Genomic DNA, 23,881 nt, shown 5'->3' with positions numbered 1-23,881 from the left:
CCCAAAGCATCCAATCAGTTAATTCATTTTAAACTGCTACAGCAGTACTGCAAATGAAGGGATGAAGCAGATGCATACCTTTTAACCACAGGTCGGTGTCTTTTACATTTGGCTTTACAAGCAGCTTTACATTTCTTCTTGATTTTCTAAGTTTCATCCACAAGGGGGAGTGCTAGTACTTCACATTGCCATCATCTTCATTAGTAGCTATATTTTCTGTTTTCTAAGGCGCTTAAAAAAAAAAAAAAAGATGCAAAGTACTAAAAATAAATTAGAACAAATGATCTATGCTGCAGATTGTGCAGTTTTACTTGCCTTACAGAAACATCTGTTTGCCTCTGAAAACCCCAAAGTGTTTTGAACATAAGTGTAAACCACTTAATTAACAACCTGAGGCCTAAAAAATCTGGAATTTTTCATGCTTCTTTTCCAACTTCTAATGGTTTGCTAAAGTGAAATATGTTTTTTTTTTATATGTTTACCATTAATATTAGTCATGGTATTTTTATTGATTTTAAAATGTAGCACAGTTATAAATATGATCTTGACACCGTAATAATTATAGCAGTAATCCGTTACATTTTCAAACAATAGATATATGTAAAATAAGATTAGAATTAGCATTATTATTGTTACTTTCTTTTTATAAATCTTGGCTAAGTTAGAAAACAAGTGTATGTAGAAAATCTAAGGCTGACCATACATTTGTATGAAAAGTCTCATCCGTACATTCAATGACTTGATAAATGTAATTCGAATGTACTTCAAAATGCCTGTTTGCTTTTAACATTTGATTTTGGAATGAATGAAAGTGACATTTACTGTTAGAAATTTGTTCATTCAATCTTTTCAAAGCAAAAATTGCAGGCAAAACAAAAAAAAATTATTGGAAAATAATTTTTTTTTTTTATTCAAAAATACTTTTCCATCCTGCTACATCGAATGTTCGCGGTACTGCGGAAGAAAAAGAATGTTGCTTTGACCCAACTAACGATACGAATATTAAATTAATATTCTTGAAACAAAAGTTTTCAAACAAAGTTCTTTTAGTTTATGGCCAGGTTTGCTTAAAAGGCCCACAGACTAGTTGAGAGTAAAGCTAACAAAGGATACTGTATAGTTTATTTATATTTTTGTGCTTGTTCTGCAGACTATTCCCACATTTTTAGACCCCCTGGGATATAAAAGTGAATAAATATGTAAAACATTGTAAATTTAAATAAATCCATGGACTAACCACACCTGGTAAGGTGGGGTAGGGACTTTTCGATGCCTAGTCACTTTTCTGTTGTCTTCAGAACACTTGGATTTATCAAAAGCCTGGATGCTCTATTCTGTTTTATACAACAATCGATCACAAATTCTGTAAATGTATTATATAGGTTATACAGTGATTAGGGATTCTGAAGACATGGCATGGCAGAGGAGTCATTGCTACAGGTCTGCAGGAGGAGTGGGTTGGGAATGCTTTGCTTTGATATGAGAAGTGAATTTGATATAAGCTTTGATTAAAATGGTTGTAAACCTCGGACATGAAATACAAACAAAGCATATCCCTCTATAGCAGGGGTCTTCAAACTGTGGCCCTCCAGTTGTTCAGGAACTACAATTCCCATCATGCCTAGTCATGTCTGTAAATGTCAGAGTTTTACAATGCCTCATGGGATGTGTAGTTCCGCAACAGTTGGAGGGCCGTAGTTTGAGGATCCCTGCTCTATACTAGGTGTCATTTTTTTCTGCCGCTTCCTTCCTCTGCTTTCAGCATGAATCACTTCTAGCAAATTTTCCTGACAACAAGAGAAAAAATTTGACAAGGGAGGGAGCTCCAGCTGATGGACAACCTCATCTCACTTTCTGTGTGAAGGGGTTGTGTCAAGGGAGGGAGCTCCAGCTGATTGACAACCTCATCTCTCTTCCTGTGTGAAGGGGTTGTGTCCCTTCCCTCCAATCAGCTTTCAAAGCTCTCCACACTGAGCTCTGTACAGTGTAACTTCAACTTCCCGCCCCCTTCCCGGCTGTATACATTTTGGCTGTAGAGTAGAGAATACTGCAAATAAACAGGTAAAACTTATGTAGGAGGATTTGATCTCTATGTATCATTTGAGGCAAGTCACTCTACTGGATATGTGTAAGGGTTTACAACCAATTTTTTAAGCAATATGGTAGGTAGGTATGTATGTATGTAGTAGCTTGGGCCATGTTAAATATTTTCTTTTTTTATTGGAATTGTTTTTTGATTATATTCTTTTTTCATAACATTCAGCAGCATAATATACCAAATTGAGATTTTTTCTTTTTTTCCTAGAGAAATTAGGAATGAATGTTTGTGTTCCTTGATTGTTATCTGACCACATCTACCACCAGACCTAAAAGTATCTGTTTCCTTATTTACACTTTGACCATGATTTGCAATGGTTTGCGACCAAGTAATACTGACCACCCACCGCTTACCTCTAAAATGAGATGGAAATGACCATCCGGCAGGTGAGAAAAGATCCTAGATACTGAAAACCTCAGAGAACCGCAACATTTTTTGCTTTTTTCACTCACTTTTGCTGATGTTCAGATATTCTTAGTTACCGTTACAAAATGTATCTTTTTTTTTCTACTGTTGCTAATAAAGCATTCTTGTTTGCTTGTTAACGACTTTACCTCCGGAAGATTTACCATCCTTCATTACCAGGCCATTTTTTGCGATACGGCACAGCGTTACTTTAACTGACAATTGCGCAGTGCCCTAAAAAAGTTGATGTCCTTTTTTTTCCCACGAATAGAGCTTTCTTTTGGCGGTATTTGATCACCTCCTGCTGTATTTTTTGCGCTATAAACAAAAAAAGACAGACGATTTTGAAAAAAACAAAAACAACAATTTTTACATTCTGTTATAAAACATATCCAATAAAAAATAGAAACAATAAAATGTCTTCATTAATTTAGGCCAATATGTACATATTGCTACATATTTTTGGTAAAAAAAAAAAAAAAATCCCAATAAGCGTACATTGATTGGTTTGTGCAAAAGTTATAGAGTCTACCCAAGTATGGGATATTTTTATTTATTTATTTTATTTTCAGCCTTTTTTTTTTTTTTTTACTAGTAATGGAACTCACCAGCAACTTATAGGGGGGCTGCCATGTTGCGGTGGACAGTCGGACACTGACACTTTTGACACTTTTTGGGGACCAGTGACACTAATACAGTGATTAGTGCTAAAAAATATTCACTGTCACTGTACTAATGACACTGAGAAGGGGTTAAACATTAGGGGCGATCAAGGGGTTAAATGTGTGCCTAGCCTAGTGTGTTTGTCTACTGTGGGAGATGCTTTTACTAGGAGAAGGCATGGATCCATGTCCCTGCTTGGCAGAAACACAGGACTCATGCCTTCCCTACTGACAGAATGGCTATCTGCCTGGTTTACATAAGCAAACCGCTGTTCTTCCTCTGTGCTGGATGTACGGCGGGTGCTGGCAGACATAGAGTCTGCGGTACCTGCACATCAGCTCCCGCTGTTTATAATCACCGCAGCAGTACCGCCTTCCTGCCATATAAGTAAGTTATACTGGCGGCCATTCACCCTATGTGCGCCCTACCATACATCACCCCAAAGCATGCCAACTCATTTTGTTTGATGGTGAGATGTGATGCCATTTATTTGAATACAACCCCAACTCACCTTTCGGGCGAATGTGCACTGCAGCACATTGCAGGCGGCTGAAAATGCGGTAAGCATTTGCTGTGTAAATTTCACAGCAGATCCTTTGTAAATGAACTCTTCTGAGTTTGTAGATATCGAAAAAAACACTGCTAATAGTACTTTTATTGTGTAATTTGATAAAAGTTATAACTCAAAGGAAAACCTATAGCTTTTAGTGAATTAGCCTCATAATGTAGTAATGGTGGCCATAGGCAGGCACAAATATACATTAACACCTGACCCTGTTATACCTTAGTGATATCTGTGCGTCTTGGGGAATTGCTATATCAATTCATTGCCTACAACAGCTGTGTAATTGGAGTATGAGATGGGTAGAGTTTGCCTTTGTTGTGCTGTAGAAGTAACTGTTTGGGGTAGGTTGTACAACAATGATGGTCAGTGGTGACTGCACACCGGCCACGCCAGCTACAGCATTTCCTTTTCACCAAGGTGGCAGACATTGTAGTAATTAAAAAGCTGTGCAGGCTTTGTAACTGCTGCAATAGCAATCCAGTCAAGTGTGGCCTTGTCTTGTTTTGTGCATTGCACATGTTAGAGTCTAGTCTATGTAAAGCTGGCACAAATTAAAGTATATCTTGTCAACCAGTCAATGGATTTTGTTTTACTAAGCAGTGCTGGTTAGTAACAGATGGAAAGTGTTTGCTGTAGAATAACCTCCTCCACTGAAAGTGATTGTGAAGGAAAAATAAAAAAAAAAATGTTCCACTTACCTGCTCTGTGCACTGGTTTTGCACAGAGCAGCCCCAGTTCTCCTCCTCTTTTTGGGTCCACCGCCAATGCTCTGGGTCCTTCCCCCCTTGCTGAGTGCCCCCATAGAAAGCTACTTGCTATGGGGGCACTCGTGCATGTTTTCTCCTTAGCCTGCTCTCCCTGCGTCCATAACACACAGAGAGCGTGGCTCAGCCCTGCCCACTGCACCCGCCTCACTGGTTAATTGACAGCAGCAGGAGCCAATGGTTCCTGGTGTTGCATCTTAGCCAATCAGGAGAGAGGGACCCAGGAAAGCCTGGGGTCTCCTGCACTTTACTGGAATGGGATCGGGCTTGGATAAGTATTAGGAGGGCTAAGGGGGCAGCTAGACACTAAAGGTGTTTTACCTTCATGCATAGAATGAAAGAAGGTAAAATAAAAAAACGTCAGCCTTTAAAGTCACTTTAAAGGAGAAGCATGGCTAAAGCTTTTTTGGCTTTACCTCACCTATGGATCACAGGAGTGCAGTTCGTTCTGCACTCCTATGACAAATTTTAGCCGAAAGTCCATTGTCAGCTGGCGTCAATAAGCCGGTCCAAGCACTGGATCGATCCTGATTTTACAGTCTGGATCCACCCAAATTTATTTTTTGAATGCCTTGTTTACATGGGTGGCCATGGGTTATGAACGTAGACGGTTGAGCCCGCTAAGCCCCATGTTGGCCATGTTATAAGATGCTTTAAAGTATAACTAAAGGCAAAAGTTTTTTATTTTTTGTTTTGTTTTGGATAGAGTGCAGAGGGATTAGAAAGCTTGTCAGTTTTATTGCTGTCTGTGGAGAGAGAGGAGGGAGATTCACCCTTTCTATTTGTCCTGTTTACCATTATCAATAAAAGTGAAAATTCCAAATTTTTGGTTGTCCCCTGAAATGTAATAGAGGGGAAATCTTCCAATGGGGACAGTAGTTCTGGCTATCTCGGGGTCCCCAATAAATCCCCTTAATTTGCAGGGATTCCATCTCACTTCCTGTTTGGCTATGGGACAGGAAGTGAAAGGAAATCTCTGCAATGGGACACAGATGATGAAAAAAAAAATCTAACACCAGTTATAACCCTCTCCTGCTCTGTCCAAAATGTAAAAAAAAAGTTTTGCCTATTGTTCTACTTTATTCACTTTAGGACCAGAAGATTTTGCTGCTCAATGACCAGGCCACTTTTTTCAACTTGGCACTGCGCAAATTTAACTGACCATTGCGCGGTCATGCAATCCTGTACCCAAATGAAACTTAGGTCCTTTTTTTTTCCACAAACAGAGCTTTCTTTTGGTGGTATTTGATCACTTCTGCGCTTTTTATTTTTTGTGATATTAATAAAAAAAAGCAAAAATTTTGCGTAAAAAAAAAAAAAAAAAAAAAAAAAAAAAAAAAAAAGTGACATTTTCTACTTTGACTTAAAAAATATCCAATATATTCAATTTTTGTCATATATTTAGGCCAAACTGTATTTAGCTACATGTCTTTGACAAAAAAATTCTCATTGAGCATATTTTTATCCACTTTAAGGCCGGAAGATTTTACCCCCTTCCTGACCAGGCCATATTTTGCGATTCGGCGCTGCGTTATTTATTAAATGTGCAGTCGTGCGATGCTGTACCCAAACAAAATTTCTTTCCTTTTTTTTTTCTCACAAAAAGAGCTTTCTTTTGGTGGTATTTCATCATCTGTGTGATTTTTAGTTTTTGAACAAAAGAGCGACAATTTAAAAAAATATATATATTTTTTCAAATTTTGATATACTACAATCCCAAAAAAAAAATTTAAAAATTAAATTTTTTAACATTTTAGGCCAATTTGTTTTCTGCTACATATGTTTGGTAAAAATAAGTGTATTTTGATTGGTTTGCGCAAAAGTTATTGCATTTACTTACTACGGGAAAGATTTATGTCCCTTTTTTTTTTTTTTTTTTTTTTTTTTTTTTTTTTACTAGTAATGGCGGCGATCTGCAATTTTTTCCTTTTTTTTTTCTTTGCGGGACTGTGACATTGCAGCGGACAGATCGGACCCCTAACTGACATTTTTGACACTTTTGGGGAGACCAGTGACATTATTACAGTAATCAGTGCTATAAATATGCACTGTCACTGTAATAATGACACTGGCAGGGAAGGGGTTAACACTGTTGGTGATCAAGGGGTTAAATTCATGCCTCATGCTTACTGGTGTGTGTGTGGGGGGGGTGGGTTCTGTGATACAGACACAGATCGCAGGTTCAGCTATGCTGAATCCTGTGATCTCTCCCTGTCTGTCATAGAGAAGATCCGCCTGCTTTGTTTCCTCGACAATCGGGCAAGAGAGGCGGCAATCGCCGCCTCTCCTCCTCCGGCCCGACTCCCGCTGTGTTTAGACACGAGCCTCCGGTGGCGCGCGTGCACCGCCGAGACCACTAGGAGTCCAGTGACATAGGTCTACATCGCTGGACCCAGGGGAGCCGACCTGCCACAGTAATATTACTGTGAGCGGTCGGCAAGTGGTTAAAGGAGTTGTAAAGGCAGAAGTTTTTTTTTTAATCTTAAAGCATTCTATGTATTAAGATAAAAAGCCCTCTGTGTGCAGCAGCCCCCCCCCCCAATACTTACCTAAGCCCCATCTCTATCCATCTCTATCCAGCAGTGTCCTCTAGTCCCTCGGCCATCCAGGACTCTCCCTCCTGATTGGCTGCGACACAGCCATGCAGTCTGTCAAGCAAAGTCAGTTAGCCAATCAGGAGAGAGGGGGGTGGGACGGAACCACAGCTCTGTGTCTGAATAGACACACGGAGCTGCAGCTCGGCTCGGGTGCCCCCATAGCAAGCTGCTTGCTGCAGGGGTACTCAACAGGAGGGAGGGGCCAGGAGCAATGAAGGGGGACCCAATAAGAGGAGGATCCAAGTGAGACTTTACAATCCCTTTTAACTCTTTGTTCACATAACAACCACTACCGTATATGCAAAATGTCTCCTACTTGCAAATAAAACCGTATTTTAATGCACTTTAAAGATAAAAAACCTTCATTGTATATCAACACAGGAAAGAAAAGCACTATATAAATATATAAATAAACAAAGATGATCTAGGAAAATCAGCATTTTAAATTAGTTGCTTTGCTGTAAGAGCGTTTTGTAATGTAATCCTATGCAATGGAGGAATTGGGTTATCGGTTTGGTTTTGGAACCTGTATGTTTGTACAAAGCTAATCAAGTTTTTCTGACATAAATAAATTGCTTTAGATTCAGCAGTTCTATTTAACTTTTGGTAAATGTCTTATCTCTGAAAAAGGTTTGCATACTATTGTTTTTTTTTTTTTTTTCTTATTCTTTTTTTTTTTTTTATGTTTCTGTTTTTTTAAATTTGTTGAAAATCCACTTCAAGAAAGTAGTTAGTTGTGTTTCTTTTTCTTTAATCTACGGTTCTTTTCACTTTTAAATTATATCATGAACATCCTGTGCTTTTGTAGAAATACATTTGCAGCAATTCACCCAGACATTGGAGTCTAATGAATTATTGTATATCAATATATGTTTTTATATATATATATATATATATATATATATATATATACACACACACGCAACATTCTTGTTTTTGCCCCCATTTTTCATGAGCTGAACTCAAAGATGTAAGACTTTTTTTCTATTTACACAAAAGGCCTATTTCTCTCAAATATTGTTCACAAATCTGTCTAAATCTGTGTTAGTGAGCATTTCTCCTTTGCCGAGATAATCCATCCACCTCACAGTTGTGGCATATCAAGATGCTGATTAGACAGCATGATTATTGCACAGGTGTGCCTTAGGCTGGCCACAATAAAAGCAGTTTTACTGTGTTGGGGGGTCCAAAAACCAGTCAGTATCTGGTGTGACCACCATTTGCCTCACGTAGTGCAACACCTCTCCTTCACATAGAGTGTATCAGGTTGTTGATTGTGGGCTGTGGAATGTTGGTCCACTCCTCTTTAATGGCTGTGCAAAGTTGCTGGATATTGGCAGGACCTGGAACATGCTGTCAATAACGCCGATCAGAGCATCCCAAACATGCTCATTGAGTGACCTGTCCGGTGAGTATGCTGGCCATGCAAGAACTGAGATGTTTTCAGCTTCCAGGAATTGTGTACAGATCCTAGCAACATGGGGCCGTGCATTATCATGCTGCAACGTGGGGTGATGGTCATGGATGAATGGCACAACAATGGGCCTCAGGATCTCGTCACGGTATCTCTGTACATTCAAAATGCCATCAATAATATGCACCTGTGTTCATTGTCCATAACATACGCTTGCCCATACCATAACCCCATCACCACCATGGGCCACTTGATCCACAACGCTGACATCAAGAAACTGCTCACCCACACGAGGCCATGCACTCTGTCTCCCATCTGCCCTGTACAGTGAAAACTGGGATTCATCCATGATGAGAACACCTCTTCAAAGTGCCAGATGTCCTTGAATGTGAGCATTGAGTCGGTTACAACGACGAACTGCAGTCAGGTCGAGACCTCGATGAGGATGACGAGCATGCAGATGAGCTTCCATCGGATGGTTTCTGACAGTTTGTGCAGAAATGTTTGGTTATCCAAACCAATTGTTACAGCAGCTGTCTGGGTGGCTGGTCTCAGACGATCTTGGAGGTGAAGATGCTGGATGTGGAGGTCCTGGGCTGGTATGGTTACACGTGTTCTGCGGTTGTGAGGCCGGTTAGATTTGCTGCCAAATTCTCTAAAACTCCTTTGGAGACGGCTTATGGTAGTGAAATAACCATTCAATTCACGGGCAACAGCTCTGGTGGACATTCTTGCAATCATCATTCCAATTGCACACTCCCTCAAAACCTACGATATCTGTGGCATTGTGCTGTGTGATAAAACAGAACATTTTAGATTGGCCTTTTATTGTGGCCAGCCGTCTAATCAGCATCTTGATATGCCACACCTGTGAGGTGGATGGATTATCTCGGCAAAGGAGAAGTGCTCAACTAACACAGATTAATGCCCCGTACACACGTTCCGATAATCGTACAACAAAACTCGCTTTCGACCTGATCGCACGATAATCTGATCGTTAGTACACAGCTTTCGAAAGCCGATCACGACAGTTCATCCAACAAAATCCGAAGGGACAAACGGGGAAAACTTCTGTTGTACGACAGCCTCGCGAAGGACAATCGTTTCATCAGTACACTATGCGTCCGCTAAAAATCGATCGACAAAGACCGCACATGCTCAAAAACACTAAAATGGCAGGGAAAAAGCCTGGCTGCCATTGTTTTTGTTTTGCACCATCCGATACATAGCTAAGCAACCAGGAAGCTTTCGACAAAAATCATACGGTTTGTACGCATTGTTGAATTCGACGTTAGTATCATGCAACAAAATGCGAACGATAAGTCGTCTGATTATCTGAACGTGTGTACGGGGCATTAGGCAGATTTGTGAACAATATTTGAGAGAAATAGGCCTTTTGTGTACATAGAAAGTCTTAAGCCTCGTACACACGCGTCGAAAATCGGCAGGGAATTTTCGTCCGACGACCGATCTGCCGATTTTCGGCTTGTTTGTATGATGCTTCCGACAACCAACTCCGACTTTTCGGCGAAAAAAATCTGGTGTGCAGGCTATAAAATTTTTGTCTGCCGTCAAAACACGGCCGATTTTTGTGCAGTCAGTACAGATTTCGACAGGGAAAAATCTTATGAGCAAGTCTGGGCATGCTCAGAGAAGAAAGAACACAAAGAAAGCAATCCAACACATGACATCACTTCTGAAGTAGATTTTTGTTGGGCGAGAAAATTTGTGTGCAGTCTAGGCACATTCCAACCAACAAAACACCACTCTGGACAAAAGACGGACGATCGGTCGGCCATTAATCGTTGGGTGTGTACGGGGCTTTAGATCTTTGAGTTCAGCTCATGAAAAATGGGGGCAAAAACAAAAGTGTTGTGTTTTCTCATTTTGTTCAGTGTATATATAGTGCAATTAACTGTTATTTAGCAGCATTCCATAGAATATGAAATTGCCAATATGCCAGCCAGTGACTCGAGGTTAAAGTGAAGATGAAATAAAGATGATACTGGGCAGCAAATGAAAGCTTTCTATTTTCTCTTTACCAGCCAGAGCAGCGCGCGGCAGGCGTACTGGGAGCTGAAGAAGGAACTGTCTAATATACATCTACTGACTGAAGTACAAGCTAAGGTGCTAAGAAAGCTGAAAGAAGCAGTGACTGCAACCAAGAAAGGCAAGTCACATTGCCTACTGTAATAGGACTACTCGAACCCCCCCCCCCCCCCCCAGTCCTTGCAATGCCATTTAAAGAGCAAGTGGCTATCATATCTCATCAGAATCTCTCTGCGTGAGGCTGATGCGTCTGAGTATATTAGAGCTGCAGCCTCCTTGTTTTCTGGTTTTGGCTTCTGTCTCATACTGGTCAAGTTCACACATAAAGGTGTTGCTGATGTGTTTTTCTGCTGTGCTGTATTCAGTTCCCCCTTGTGGCTTTTTTTTTTTCTCAGCCAGCCTAAGTGTACAGGCAGAGGTGTTAACAGTTTATTTGTATTTGACCTTTTACCATATCTGCTTCATGTAAAAACAATGCACACATTTCACATATTAATGCCAGATGCATACTTTGATGTTCATTGTCATCTGCCTGCTCCATTTTTTCGTCTTGGAAAAACACAAATGACGATGTTAAATTTTAAAGGCTTCTTTTTTTCTAAATTAACTGCATGATAATACTAAATGTGTTTTATGTTTTTATATGCAAAATCTTTTTCCTTTTCTAGAACTTGTTGCTTTTATGGTTAATGTGATATACTTTGTGATTTATATATTTTTTTTTTTTAATTGATCTTGTTTGTTTTTTACCTATAATTGTAATTCTGACTTCTCTTAAAAAGCTTTACACTTTGGTAATATTGATTTTTATTTTTGTATGTGCTTTAGCATCATTTAGCTGTACATATTGCATAGTATTGTTTCTCACAATGAGCAGAGCAATAGTATCCTTAAGGCTCGTACACACTGACTAAAATCAGACAAAATATCCTCCGATTTTTCTCTCTCATGCTCAGCGGTCGTAACCGTTTTTAGTTGACAGTGCATAATGTTCACAAAATTTCTTGTCCGATGTTTGTTTTTTTTGTTTTTTGAGACGTTTGTACCTAGACTTCCGGATTGTCAGCAACATAAGATCATGCGCGGTCTTTCATATCCGATTTTTTGCGGACGTACTGCATACACATTTAACGAAAATTGGTCGTGCTGGGGACGGACGATAAAAATTTTGGTGTTTGTCCCCTTTTTTTCGTTGAAAATGTCGGCATCGGCTGCTGAAAGTTGCGTACACACTAGCCGAAAATCATACGATTTTACCTCGGACGGGAATTTTTGGCAGATTTTCTACTAGTGTGTACCCCACTTTAAAGTGTTACTAAACCCAGGACCCTGCATTCACTGTATCTTGTCTCCCACAGTACACAGAACATGGAAATGCAATAGTTTTAGTAAATATAAACTGCTAAATACTTTTTCTCAACAGCAGCTACAGCAGTCTTGTGACTTCTATTAATGTCTGGTTAAAGCTTGTAGGAGTAATTTTCATTCTGCTCTGACTGTTCTATAAGGCTGCAGGACCCCTGACCCTCTCTCTTGACAGTGCTGATTGGCTCTGTGCTGATCACATGCACTCTCCCAAAAAAAAAAAAAAATTCTGTAGCAATACACACCATACCGAGCAAGTGCAGCTTGTCCCCTAACCTCTGTTCATCAGGACATGGTTTGGAGACAGTGAAAGGGGGGGTGCAGAATTAAACAGCCTTTTTACACAATGCAGAGGATTAACTCCTTAGGTTCCACAGTGAGTATAACCAGCATGCTTTACTGCAGTTTTTCTCAACCTTATTTCAGTCGAGGCACACCCTGAAATTATGGACAGTCTTGAGGCACCCTTTAAAATTATGTAAAGTCTTAAGGCACCCTTTAAAATTATGGACAGTCTTGAGGCATTCCATCCAAAAATGTAAAAACTATTCTATTAGTTTTACATAAAGCAGCAACATACACACAGGTAGGATGCCCAATGGTAGAAGTACAAGTTGGTACTGACTAGTATTCCAATGTTTCTCTTTTTCCTCAGTTTTTCTCCATTGTTCAGCTAATGTGACCCCAAAACCTATAGAGAGGAGCGGGGGGGGGGGGGTCAAACAAGCATGCTAAGTAGGCAACTGATATCCTCCTTATCAACTGATGATGTCATTTGCCATTAGCAGGTCGGCAGCTAAGAGGGTTGTAATGGTGCACAATGAAAACCTGTGACTTTGTGTAACTAAAAGGCAGGCTTCATCCACCAGCTGCCTTGTTTACATTTTTTGGGAAATGTCGTCTGGGTCATTTTGTTGAGGAAACCTCAAGGCACACCAGGATGCCTGGGCCCCCTGGTTGAAAAAGGCTGCTTTACTGCATATACAGATAGTTGTGTGTTTAGTAAGCCTTTACATTTTAAAAATGTTTCCTTCCTTTGATTTAGTTTCACTTTGTTGAGGAGGCCTGGCTTTTTCTTTTCTCTCTTATTTCATAGCTATGCCAACTACAATTTCACTGCTTCAAAAGCCAGTAATGGCCTCTGACTTGATAGGGATGGTGGTTGGTGGGGCTCTGCTATCAATACATTGGTGTAAAGGTGGAATCGTGCTGAAAAGCAAAAAAAAAGCAGCTGGAACAACAATTGATATACATTGTGTACAGATAAAAAAAATAAAGACCTAAAGTGCCGCACTAAAACAACATGTGATGAATAACCATACAAAGAAATAAATCCAAATATGTAATTTAAAAAAAAAAAAAGCAAATAATCCCAAGGAGATACAAACGGTCCCAAAGAAAAATAGCTGTGATATGATATATATCTATATATGATATATATCAATACATGGAAATTCAACCCATACAAACAAATGTTTTCCCAGCACACTTAGCAGCTAGCCTGTATAAAAAAAAAAAAGAAAAAACATAATGGCCATGACTAACTTTTTTTTTTGTGTAAAAAAAAAACAGTTTTTTTAGTTGCACACATTTGCAAATATACACTATATTGTCAACAGTATTGGGTCACCTGTCTTTATGCGCACATGAACTTTAGTGGCATTCCAGTCTTAGTCCGTAGGGTTGAATATTGAGTTGGCCCACCCTTTTCAGCTATAGCAGCTTTAACTCTTCTGGGAAGGCTGTCCACAAGGTTTAGGAGTGTGTCTATGGGAATGAAGATCCATTCTTCCAGAAGTGCATTTGTGAGGTCAGGCACTGATGTTGGATGAATAGGCCTGGCTCGCAGTCTCCGCTCTAATTTAGCCCAAAGGAGTTCTATCGGATTGAGGTCAGGACTGTGCAGGCCAGTCGAGTTGCTCCACCCCAAACTCCCTTATCTATGTCTTTATGGACCTTGCTTTGTACACTGGTGCGCAGTCATGTTGGAACAGGGAGGGGCCATCCCCAAACTGTTCCCGCAAAGTTGGGAGCATAAAATTGTCTTGGTATGCTGAAGCCTTAAGAGTTTCCTTCACTGGAGCTAGAGGGCCAAGCCAACCCCTGAAAAACTACCCCACACCATAACCCCCCCCTTTCACAAAATTATTTGAATCAGTGCACAAAGCAAGGTCCATAAAGACATGGATGAGCGAGTTTGGGGTGGAAGAACTGGCCTGCACAGTCCTGACCTCAACCTGATAGAACACCTTTGGGATGAATTGGAGCAGAGACTGCGAGTCAGGCCTTCTCATTCAACATCAGTGCCTGACCTCACAAATGCTCTACTGGAAGAATGGTCGAACATTCCTGTAGACACACACCTAAACCTTGTGGACAGCCTTCCCAGCAGAGTTGAAGCTGTTTTAGATAGATGTAAAGGGTAGGCCAACTCAATATTGAACCCTACAGACTAAGACTGGGATGCCATTAAAGTTTGTGTGTGTGTAAAGGCAAACGTCCCAGTACTATTGACAACTTAGTGTATGTGGAAGCCCCACTGCCCTGTTGCCCCCCCAATAAAGTGCAGTCCTAACTCTTCTATTTTATAGTTTCCGTATTAGAACATGTATAGCATTGGATAAAATAAGGGCAGGTATGCTTGGAGGCAGCCCATTCCTCCGTAAAGAAGCAGGGACAAATTAGAAGCCCTGCAAAAGCACAATGGCAGCTGAAGGCATCCAGTGTTTTCTCATGCCAATTCCAGAGAGCATACTATATAAAAATGGCAACCACTCGCTTTAGAAGTAAAACACATGGAAGGGCTTTGCACAGCACAAACAAAAGTTTTCACAGAACACTTACAAGCTAGGCTACAAAAAACAAAATTGCACTATATATATATATATATATATATATATATATATATATATATATAGCACAATACAATGAAATGTCTAACAATTTGCATTAAAAACCGAGGTTTTAGTTGCACACATTTCTAAATAAATTTCGAAGCTGCACTGCCTCATCAAGGCCTCTATATAAAGTGCGGTACTATCTGTAATATTTGAGGATCTCCATATTAGAGTGGATATAGCAATGGATAAATTAAGGTTGGGTATGCCTGGAAGCAGCTTGTTCCTCCTAATGTACATGTAAAATCTCACCTTTTTAAAACAACCCATTCAGTTTAAAATAGAAATAAAAGGCAAAATGTTTATGTATACATGTAAACAAACTGTGAAAACCTTTTCCCCCCTTCTTTATATTGCATGCCCTCTGTTCTAAGCTGCATAGGGAACTCAGGGAGGAGAAACAGCATTACACTAGTCTTCCTAGTGAATGGCTGTACTGAGGGGGCGTGTCAGCAGAAGTCTTACCTTTTGGAGGTTGAGTTCCAGCACAGCCAGAAGCCTAACCATCCTTTGCTCTTCTGCCTAGTGTGGTCAGTTTTTTTTATAGGAAAAAGTGCGGACTAGCAGGAACACCAGGGATTTTATACAATGGAAACAATGCAAGGATAACAGGATACTTTTTCACACAAGTACATGGTATAGCAGCCGCCACATATCAGGAATATAAATTGTTAGGCTTACATATTCTTTAAAGGCGTAGGGACAAATTAGAAGCCCAGCAAAGAACAATAGCAGCTGGAGGAATCCAATGGTTCCTACACTAATTCCAGTGAGCATTGGCCTTTCACTGGATAGGGGGGGGGGGGGGGGTGATTGGTGGAGCTCTGCTATCAATACAAGAGAAATCAGACCCCAGTATCATAGAAAAACTAAATGAGAGAGGGGCACAGAAAATTCCACAGAATTTACTAGTAAAGGTAATAACAAGCCGCTTGTGGTTTGAACTTTAAGTACAATGTATGCTTTTAAATGTTTAAAATTGAGGATTGTTTTAGGAAAGTCTCTCACTGATTTGTATTTGATACCACCTCCTATTATTTAACCAAAATCTTTATGCATGCCTTTTCATGTTTAAGGAGGTATAAATGATGTCTGAATACCACTGTAGCAGCCACAAAAAAAGCATGAGCTGTGTCAACTACAGGGTGCTATACAGGTAATAATGACAGAATGTCTCCTGCACATAAGTGTGAAAGCCTGGTACAGGTGCAAAAGAGGACACCACGTCACTGAGGAATGCTTCAAGCCTTGCTGCTCTCTAAGACTGGGGATGTCCTGAGGCCACTACAAAAAAAAAAAAAGGTGCACCAGCCTAGTGCATTAGCCCACAGCATTTACCGTATTTATCGGCGTATAACACGCACTTTTTCCTCCTAAAAATGGAGGAAAAAGCAGCAGTGCGTGTTATACGCCGATCTTAAAAAAAAAAAAAACAGGCAGGAAGCATTGCCGAGAGCAGAAGGGGCGGGCCTGGCCGAGGAGAAGGAAGGACGAACTGTCATAAGAGCAGAAGGGGGCGGGCCGGGCCGAGGAGAAGGGAGAACGAGCGAGCGCAGTCATCGGAAGTCCCGCCTATGACAGACGTCACACATCTCGACAGAGGAGGCGGGACTTCCGATGACTGCGCTCGCTCGTTCTTCCTTCTCCTCGGCCTGGCCCGCCCCCTTCTGCTCTTATGACAGACAGCTAGTCCTTCCTTCTCCTTGGCCCGGCCCGCCCCTTCTGCTCTCGGCGCTCCTTCCCGGCCTTTTTAAAAACAAATATGGTCAGTTCCAATGGCGCTTGCGAGGCTGCATATTTGGACATTGCGCTTGCGAGGCTGCATGGACACTGCTGGTGGGCTGCATTATGAACACTGCTGGTGGGCTGCATTGTGGACACTGCTGGTGGGCTGCATTTATAGACACTGCTGGTGGGCTGCATTATAGACACTGCTGGTGGGCTGCATTATAGACACTGCTGGTGGGCTGAATTATAGACACTGCTGGTGGGCCGCAATATAGACACTGCTGGTGGGCTGCATTATGAACACTGCTGGTGGGCTGCATTATGGACACTGCTGGTGGGCTGCATTATGAACACTGCTGGTGGGCTGCATTATGGACACTGCTGGTGGGCTGCATTATGAACACTGCTGGTGGGCTGCATTATGGACACTGCTGGTGGGCTGCATTATGAACACTGCTGGTGGGCTGCATTATGAACACTGCTGGTGGGCTGCATTAATGAACACTGCTGGTGGGCTGCATTATGGACACTGCTGGTGGGCTGCATTATGAACACTGCTGGTGGGCTGCATTATGGACACTGCTGGTGGGCTGCATTATGAACACTGCTGGTGGGCTGCATACATGGACACTGCTGATGAGGATGCATTCATGGGCACTGGTGAGATATCCTTTTGATTTAAAAAAAAAATGTTCTGAGTTCAAAGCTGTTTATTTTAAATTTAAGCTTTTTTCCTGAAATTTCTCTCCAAATATTGGGGCGCGTGTTATACGCCGATAAATACGGTATTTAAGATCAACAAAAATAATAATCACAAGCATGTGAATTTAAATTGCTGATCAAGCTACTCATCTATAGCCCAGTGGTCCTAGACTTGGCACACTCCAGACTGCAGAGGAACCTCACCAGGATCCTTAATTGCTAACACGTTTTGAAGGAAACCCCTTTGCTATACAGTTCTAGGGTTGTGGTCTGTTATTGTGGAACCCAGTCCTTGAAGACCCCTTCAGGGTATGCACACCATGACAGATGAAGCCTGGACTTTATATACAGTCCAGCATCATGGACAGGTAAGACAGGGTCACCCAGTATTTCTGACCGTTGCTGTGTAAAATGGGTCTATGTTTCCAAGATGTTGATGAGGAGCTTGGTCTTTTCTCTTGACCACGATCCCTGAACTGTCAAGGATTGGAATACTCCTCCCCAGCCTGGCATCATGCTTCCCTTGCACAGCTCCGAACTCTCAGGCTGTTTCTCCAGGACTGGACCCCCCTTTCTAAAGGGACACCAAATTTAGGTGCAGTCGGATAATGCCACTACAAGGGCACAAGGGCATAATCCACCATCAAGGGGGCTTCCTTGAAGGAAACAAGTCATGGACAGAAACTCACTGCCCAACGATTTTCGCAGTCCACATCCCAGAAGTGGACAACTGGCTGGCAGATTATCTCTATATTAATGAAAAACCTCTTGCGCTATCAATATAAAGTGCATAAATTCAATCAAGTAAGAAATTCATATAAATCAAAAACTGTAAATAAGAATGTGTTAAAAAAATATTCATAAATAATCCAGTAAAGTCCATCGGAAAATAGAAGAAGAGAAGTGCTCTTGTGCAAAAAGTTCATTTGTACTGGGTATCAACAAAAATATATATTTCAGTGTGGATAGCAAAATATTCACACCCAAAAATGCACTACAAACTCTCAAGCCGCTTACCAGCTACTCTGAACCCAAGATGGGGGGTCTGGCTGCACTTTTTCCCAGTATCCCCATGGGATGGATATCAGGTGCCAAGATTCCAGGATGGGTTACCATACAACCAAGATGTTCAACCGTGGGCTCGGCAAAAGGGAGAGACAAAGGAGGAACTCCTAGTGTAGTAATAAAAAATCCAGGCTTTTTAATGAAGGTTAAAGTGATTGTAAAGGCTCGTTTTTTTTTTTTTCCCTTCAATAATAACAAACATGTTATACTTACCTGCTCTGTTGCAGTGGTTTTGCACAGGGCTGTCCGGATCCTCCTCTTCTCGGGTCCCTCTTCTGTGCTCCTGGCCCTTCCCTCCTGTTCATTGCTCCCACAGCAAACAGCTTGCTATGGGGGCACCTGAGCCGAGTCACAACTCCCTGTGTCCTTTTGGAATTTAGAATTTTCAAAAACTGGATACACTTTACTTAAGATCCTGATAAAACAGAGAGGGTGGCAGCTATTTATAAATAGTATTTTCAAGCCACAGGGAAGAGCATCAGGAGGGGAGGGGTGGGGAGGAGATCGCTTTCACACATAGGCTTCAGAACTGACAAGCATGGAGGAAGGGGAGACTCAGAGCAGAGAGCAGAAAGCAGAATGACGGAGGCACATAAACTGACCATGGTATCATGGATTAGCAGCCGTGATTCCCGGGGACACAGAAACAGGCAGGATCAACCAGGTATTTTACATCATACAATGTGACAAATTACACAGCACAGTGCTGTTTAACATGCTTTAAAGGAACAGGATCTTTTTTTTTTTTCAGGGTTGCAAACGCTTTAAAGGAAGAAAAGCTACTTCCAGGAACACATATTATCTTATCTGGAAATCTTAGTCAATCCAGTCCTAGAGATTGCTCTGTGCCTCACATTTTGGCCTTTCACAAACAGACCTTGACCAAAATCTAAAAAATCCATGGTGGCGGCTTCAGAAGTTAGGAATCTACAACCAAGGTTGCTTTCCCTTACACCGGCGGCCACTGAAGGGGCTATACCCCAGTTTTCTTTCATCCTACCCACACCATGCCATTTCATCTTTTACGGTGTGGTGCATACACCGTTGAATATACCAACAGAGGTACTACCTATACCAACAGAAACTTGATATCCACCTCTATAGACCGCACCCTACTAAACATCCTACTTCTGTAAATAAATACCTTTCTTTGAAAAAGTGTTATGGGAACTGTTATATTAACCCATGGTGGAAGAAATTGCACATCTATCCTGAGCTTTCTGAGTAAGCTAGGCCTAATAAGCCGCCTCTACATGTCCATCTTGGGCTGGTTTGTTTGGACCCCTATGTCTGCACCCAGACTGTATTGCACTAGGAACTCGAGAAATACAGCCACAATTTGTGCTTGTACCCTTATTGTTCAGTGGTCCCGAAGAAGGTATTTGCAAAACGCATCAACCTTCCATTGGACAAGAGTATTTGTAACATCTATACATTCCCTGTCTGCAGTATATCTTTCATAACTGTGGGTAACTTGTAGGTCATATATGCACAGAGCCGATATTCAGGGGATGACCATGATCAGATGGCCTACCCCTTGTTCTATTCTTGTTTTTATTGTAAACAATATATTTTTATACTACTTGTTTAATAAAATTAAATTTTTATTCAATACTTTGTACTAGTGTCTCATGTTGTGCCCATAAATTCCCCTTTTTTACACAGGAGCTCCTTTTGGGGGAGCCTGTGGCTTTTTGGTGTTATTTATTAGGATGGTGGCACGCTCCCAAGGGCTCCTTTTTCCTACTTCCTTTTATAAAAGGTTTTTCTTTTGTCAGGCACTCATTGCAGCACCCAGTGATTCCTTAAAACCTTGATTTGGTTCTCTCTGCCTTGCAGGAACTACCCTTTGAATCCAACAGGAATATTCCCTTGGAGATTCTTGCCAACACAGTAGCCTTTTTGGTTGCTGTAGTGTCAGACGTGTTTCTGAATTTGGGGCCTTTTCCATTAAAGAACCTTTTCTCATACTTTACAACTATAGGGTTAAAATATACCCAAGACCATCTTTTTTTAGAAAGATGGTTTCAGCATTTCATCTCAATGAGGATGTTGTTCTGCCATCCTTGTGCCCCGCTTCCAAGCATCGAGAGGAAGTCTCCATACATTGCCTTGACGTACTCCAAGCCATTCGAGCGGTGCCTAAAGGCTACTGCTTCTATTAGACAAACAGATTCCCTGTTTCTTTCCACAGGACCTCTCAAGGGACATCCAGCTTCCAAATCCACCATTGCACAGTTGAAAAGGAATTTGATTACAAGAGCTTATGCTCAAAACCAAACACATGGAAGGCCAGTCGCTGGTTAACTGAGGGTCCTGGGGACATGGCCTTATTTTTCATCCTGTGTGTGTGGGCATTTTGATGCTGCCTTCCCCAGTGATTCATTCTACACTGTAGGTACAAAACAAAGAAAAGGGCGCACCAGCCTAGCGCATTATCCTCAGCGAGTTTATTTAAAATATCAAGATAAAAATCAGCTACTCACAAACATTCGCGAAGTAGCTGATTTTTATCTTGATATTTTAAATAAACTCGCTGAGGATAATGCGCTAGGCTGGTGCGCCCTTTTCTTTGTTTTGTACCTACAGTGTCTGGTCGACCGCCCTGGTCGTAAGGGGCAGCAAAGCCTAGCCATATTGGATGCCAAGTGTGAGTACGAGTTCCGGGATTGAGGCAGCCTGAGGACCGGGTTCTGAGCGCAGGAGTGGGGTGCTGAATAGCACTTATTTTCTTTTCTGATTCATTCTACACTGCCTGTAAATCATCCTCCTCTATACACGTCTCGCACGCTCACCCCTTTGCATTAGGCTTTGGGTGCCTTAGGGTCTGCTTTGACTTTTTTGACACCTCTCAGTCTGCCATGAACAGCTTTATTTCCCACATTGAGAGGGCTTTTATCACAACAATCCTCTAAGAAACACCTTCCTTTGCCTTTGTCCCTGACCCCTTTGTGGTGACCAATGCATAGCTGCATCCTTCAGTGACGAAGTTGACACAAAAAAGTAGATGGTATCTTCTCTTATCAAAGCTCTGAGAGACACGCTTCAAATTGAGGAGACCCCTTCCTTTTTAAATTATTTTTTAAGACTGTTCTGTTTGATACCCACAAGTACAAAACTGTCATGTAAGGTCTTTCCCTATGATTTATTTACTGATGACTTGATCTACAAAGATTGGTCATGCCTTTCTCAACCATTTACATTGCTTAGGCATTGTGCTGTAAGCTATCCTTTTGAAGAGTCTTTCATTAAAAAAAAAAAAAAATCCATAATCATTCCTTTTGAGGAATCCCCTTCCTTTAAGGATCTGTCAGGAAAACTGAGTGTTACAGGGTCACTGGAACCCTGGTCAGAGTGGAACTTTCTTCTGCTTTGGTTATGTAAACATTGACTGATTGGGCTTAACTTTTAAACCAAGGCCTGGCTTCAATACAAGTTTCTCCTTTATATGTGGGCTTGAGGATGGTCTCAAATGTTCTCTGATGTGGCCCTGGATTTGGGTCATTTGGTTTGTCTCCATGGTTGTCCTTAGATGCCCGTTATGGCTCAAGTGCTGGTCAGTGGATCAGTCATCCAACAAGGCCTTAACCAAGATGCCCCTTGTGGTCGATCATCTGGTTCTTTGCTGGAAGGGATTAAAAGGAATCTCACAGGAGGTTAGGGCAGGTGACAAAAAAAATGGGGTGGCTTTTTTCAGCCCTAAGTGTATTTTTTGTGACCAAGGCACCTCAGACATAGGCAAACTCGCAAAGCCCTTACTGTCCCTTCTTCATGAAGGTTTGTTCTAACCAGGGAATCCCAAGGTGAAGAGGGGGGGGGGGGATTTGTCTTCTATTATTCTTGTACTTTGTTTGGTCCTAATTTTGGACAACTGTGTCCAAGAAGCGATTTCTACCACTTACATAATCTAATTGCAGAGTGGTTCTTTACCTTCAGCAATGGTCCTGGTTCCCTGCTCCAAAACTTTTATTCTAATATGTTCACAGTGCCAAAGAAATAGGGTGTTTGTTTGAAGGTCCAGAAAGCTTGTGAAGGTGCACAAATTTCGGATGGAGTTTGTGCGGTTGGTCGTAGCTTCCTTGCACCAGTAGGATTTCCTTGGCTGTTTTTTTCCAAACACCTTATGGCTACTTACTCCCTAGTTTGCACTTACATGGAGTGTGCTACTTGGGTTGTTCCCCTGACAAAACTACCTTTTGATAGCCTTGGACCTCAATTTGAATTTGTCATCTTTAAAAACAGATTTTTGCACTCCCTGTTAAGTCCTTTTAGGCTCCTTAAAACACGGGGCGAGCTCCGTTAAAGTCCACTTGCTCAACGTGGAATCTGTCTGCTGATTCCTGCTGAGTAGGCAGATGGCTGTTTTGTGTCTATTCCACTAATGCAGAGCGGACACAGATACAGCCGTTCTCCTCTATGGGCGGTCAGATGTAAACAGACCACCTGTCCGTTTACATCCGACTGCCATCTGATCTGATTTGCCAGATACATGGGGAACAGATCCCCATCCAATTGTTTTTAGTGGACAGGATTGGAGGTAGGCAGGATCACATGCTAGTTGACACCTGCTGCTTCATAGAGGAGACTGGAGGGTCTGATCAGGTTTGCCTGAAAAACTAACAGGCAGACCCGATCAGTCCGCCTGAGTGAAATGGACCCTAACACAGTACTCGCCCTGAAATATGTGTGTGACACGTTTGCCTTCATCCTGTGTACTGCTTGCTATTAACTGAGTTGGTTGGTGCAGATGGGGAATTTGGCCACCACTAGAGGTTGCCCCTGGGTTTTCTTTTGTTTGTACCTAGCATTTGTGACGGTATTGAATTTCAATGTCGACATGCTTTTTCTATTGTTAATGTAAATAGGTGGGATGTGTATTCTGTCCAGACAGCTAGTTAATTAGTTCAGGTTAATTCTGTTTCTGTATACAATTTCATCTGCATAGGATAATGTAATCAGGCAACCCCTGACCTGTGCGTAGTAATTTGATCAAGAGGGGGATGTGCTCATTTGTGTATAAATTGAGTCTGAAACTGTTCAATAGAGGAGAAGGTTCCAAAACTTGTACGAGCTAAGTTGTTGGCTAGCTTTGTATGAGGGCGGCTGGGAAAATCTGGGATATATATTCATGACTGCAAGGAAGCCGTCATGCCGAAGCCGTGTGGGTCAGCGGTTCCGTTACAGAATCCTACTCCTGCAGGTAGCAGTATAATCAAGTTGTCAAGAATCAGCCTCCTTAAATGAACACAGAGAAAATGTTTTTATAATAAATACAAAAATCCTATATATTTTTTTCTTAGCCACCAGATAAAGCTCTTGTCTGCTTTTCAGATTTGTAGCTATATCTAGTTACAGCCTTTTGAAGAAAGAAAAAAAAAAACGTGTTTTCAGGCTATGTAATGGAATTTATATGAATAAATGGAAGTGAATGACTCATTACAGTGACTTATTGCAGTGACTGGATCATACAGGCTCTTTATGTTTGTATTATTTTGTATGCACATGTCTATGAACCAATACTAAATGTAGAAATGGCTCAAATTAGTTGTGGAGCACCTTCATGCTACTG

At 41.4% G+C, this 23,881-nt stretch overlaps 1 protein-coding gene across 1 annotated transcript in view; it reads left to right on the top strand.

Annotated features, from left to right (window-relative positions):
* Window positions 1-23,881, top strand: part of AZI2 (5-azacytidine induced 2) — a 92,735-nt gene that overhangs the window by 67,915 nt on the left and 939 nt on the right. Inside the window, exon 6 of the mRNA XM_082257540.1 lies at window positions 10,552-10,676. Coding sequence (XP_082113666.1) covers window positions 10,552-10,676 — 125 coding nt within the window. The remainder of the gene's footprint in view (window positions 1-10,551; window positions 10,677-23,881) is intronic.

This window comes from Pelophylax lessonae (genome assembly GCF_965119305.1).
Source record: "Pelophylax lessonae genome assembly, chromosome: 5".
Taxonomy (NCBI): domain Eukaryota; kingdom Metazoa; phylum Chordata; class Amphibia; order Anura; family Ranidae; genus Pelophylax; species Pelophylax lessonae.
Note: the sequence above shows the minus strand (reverse complement) of the source record. Positions and strands in the feature narration are given on the sequence as shown.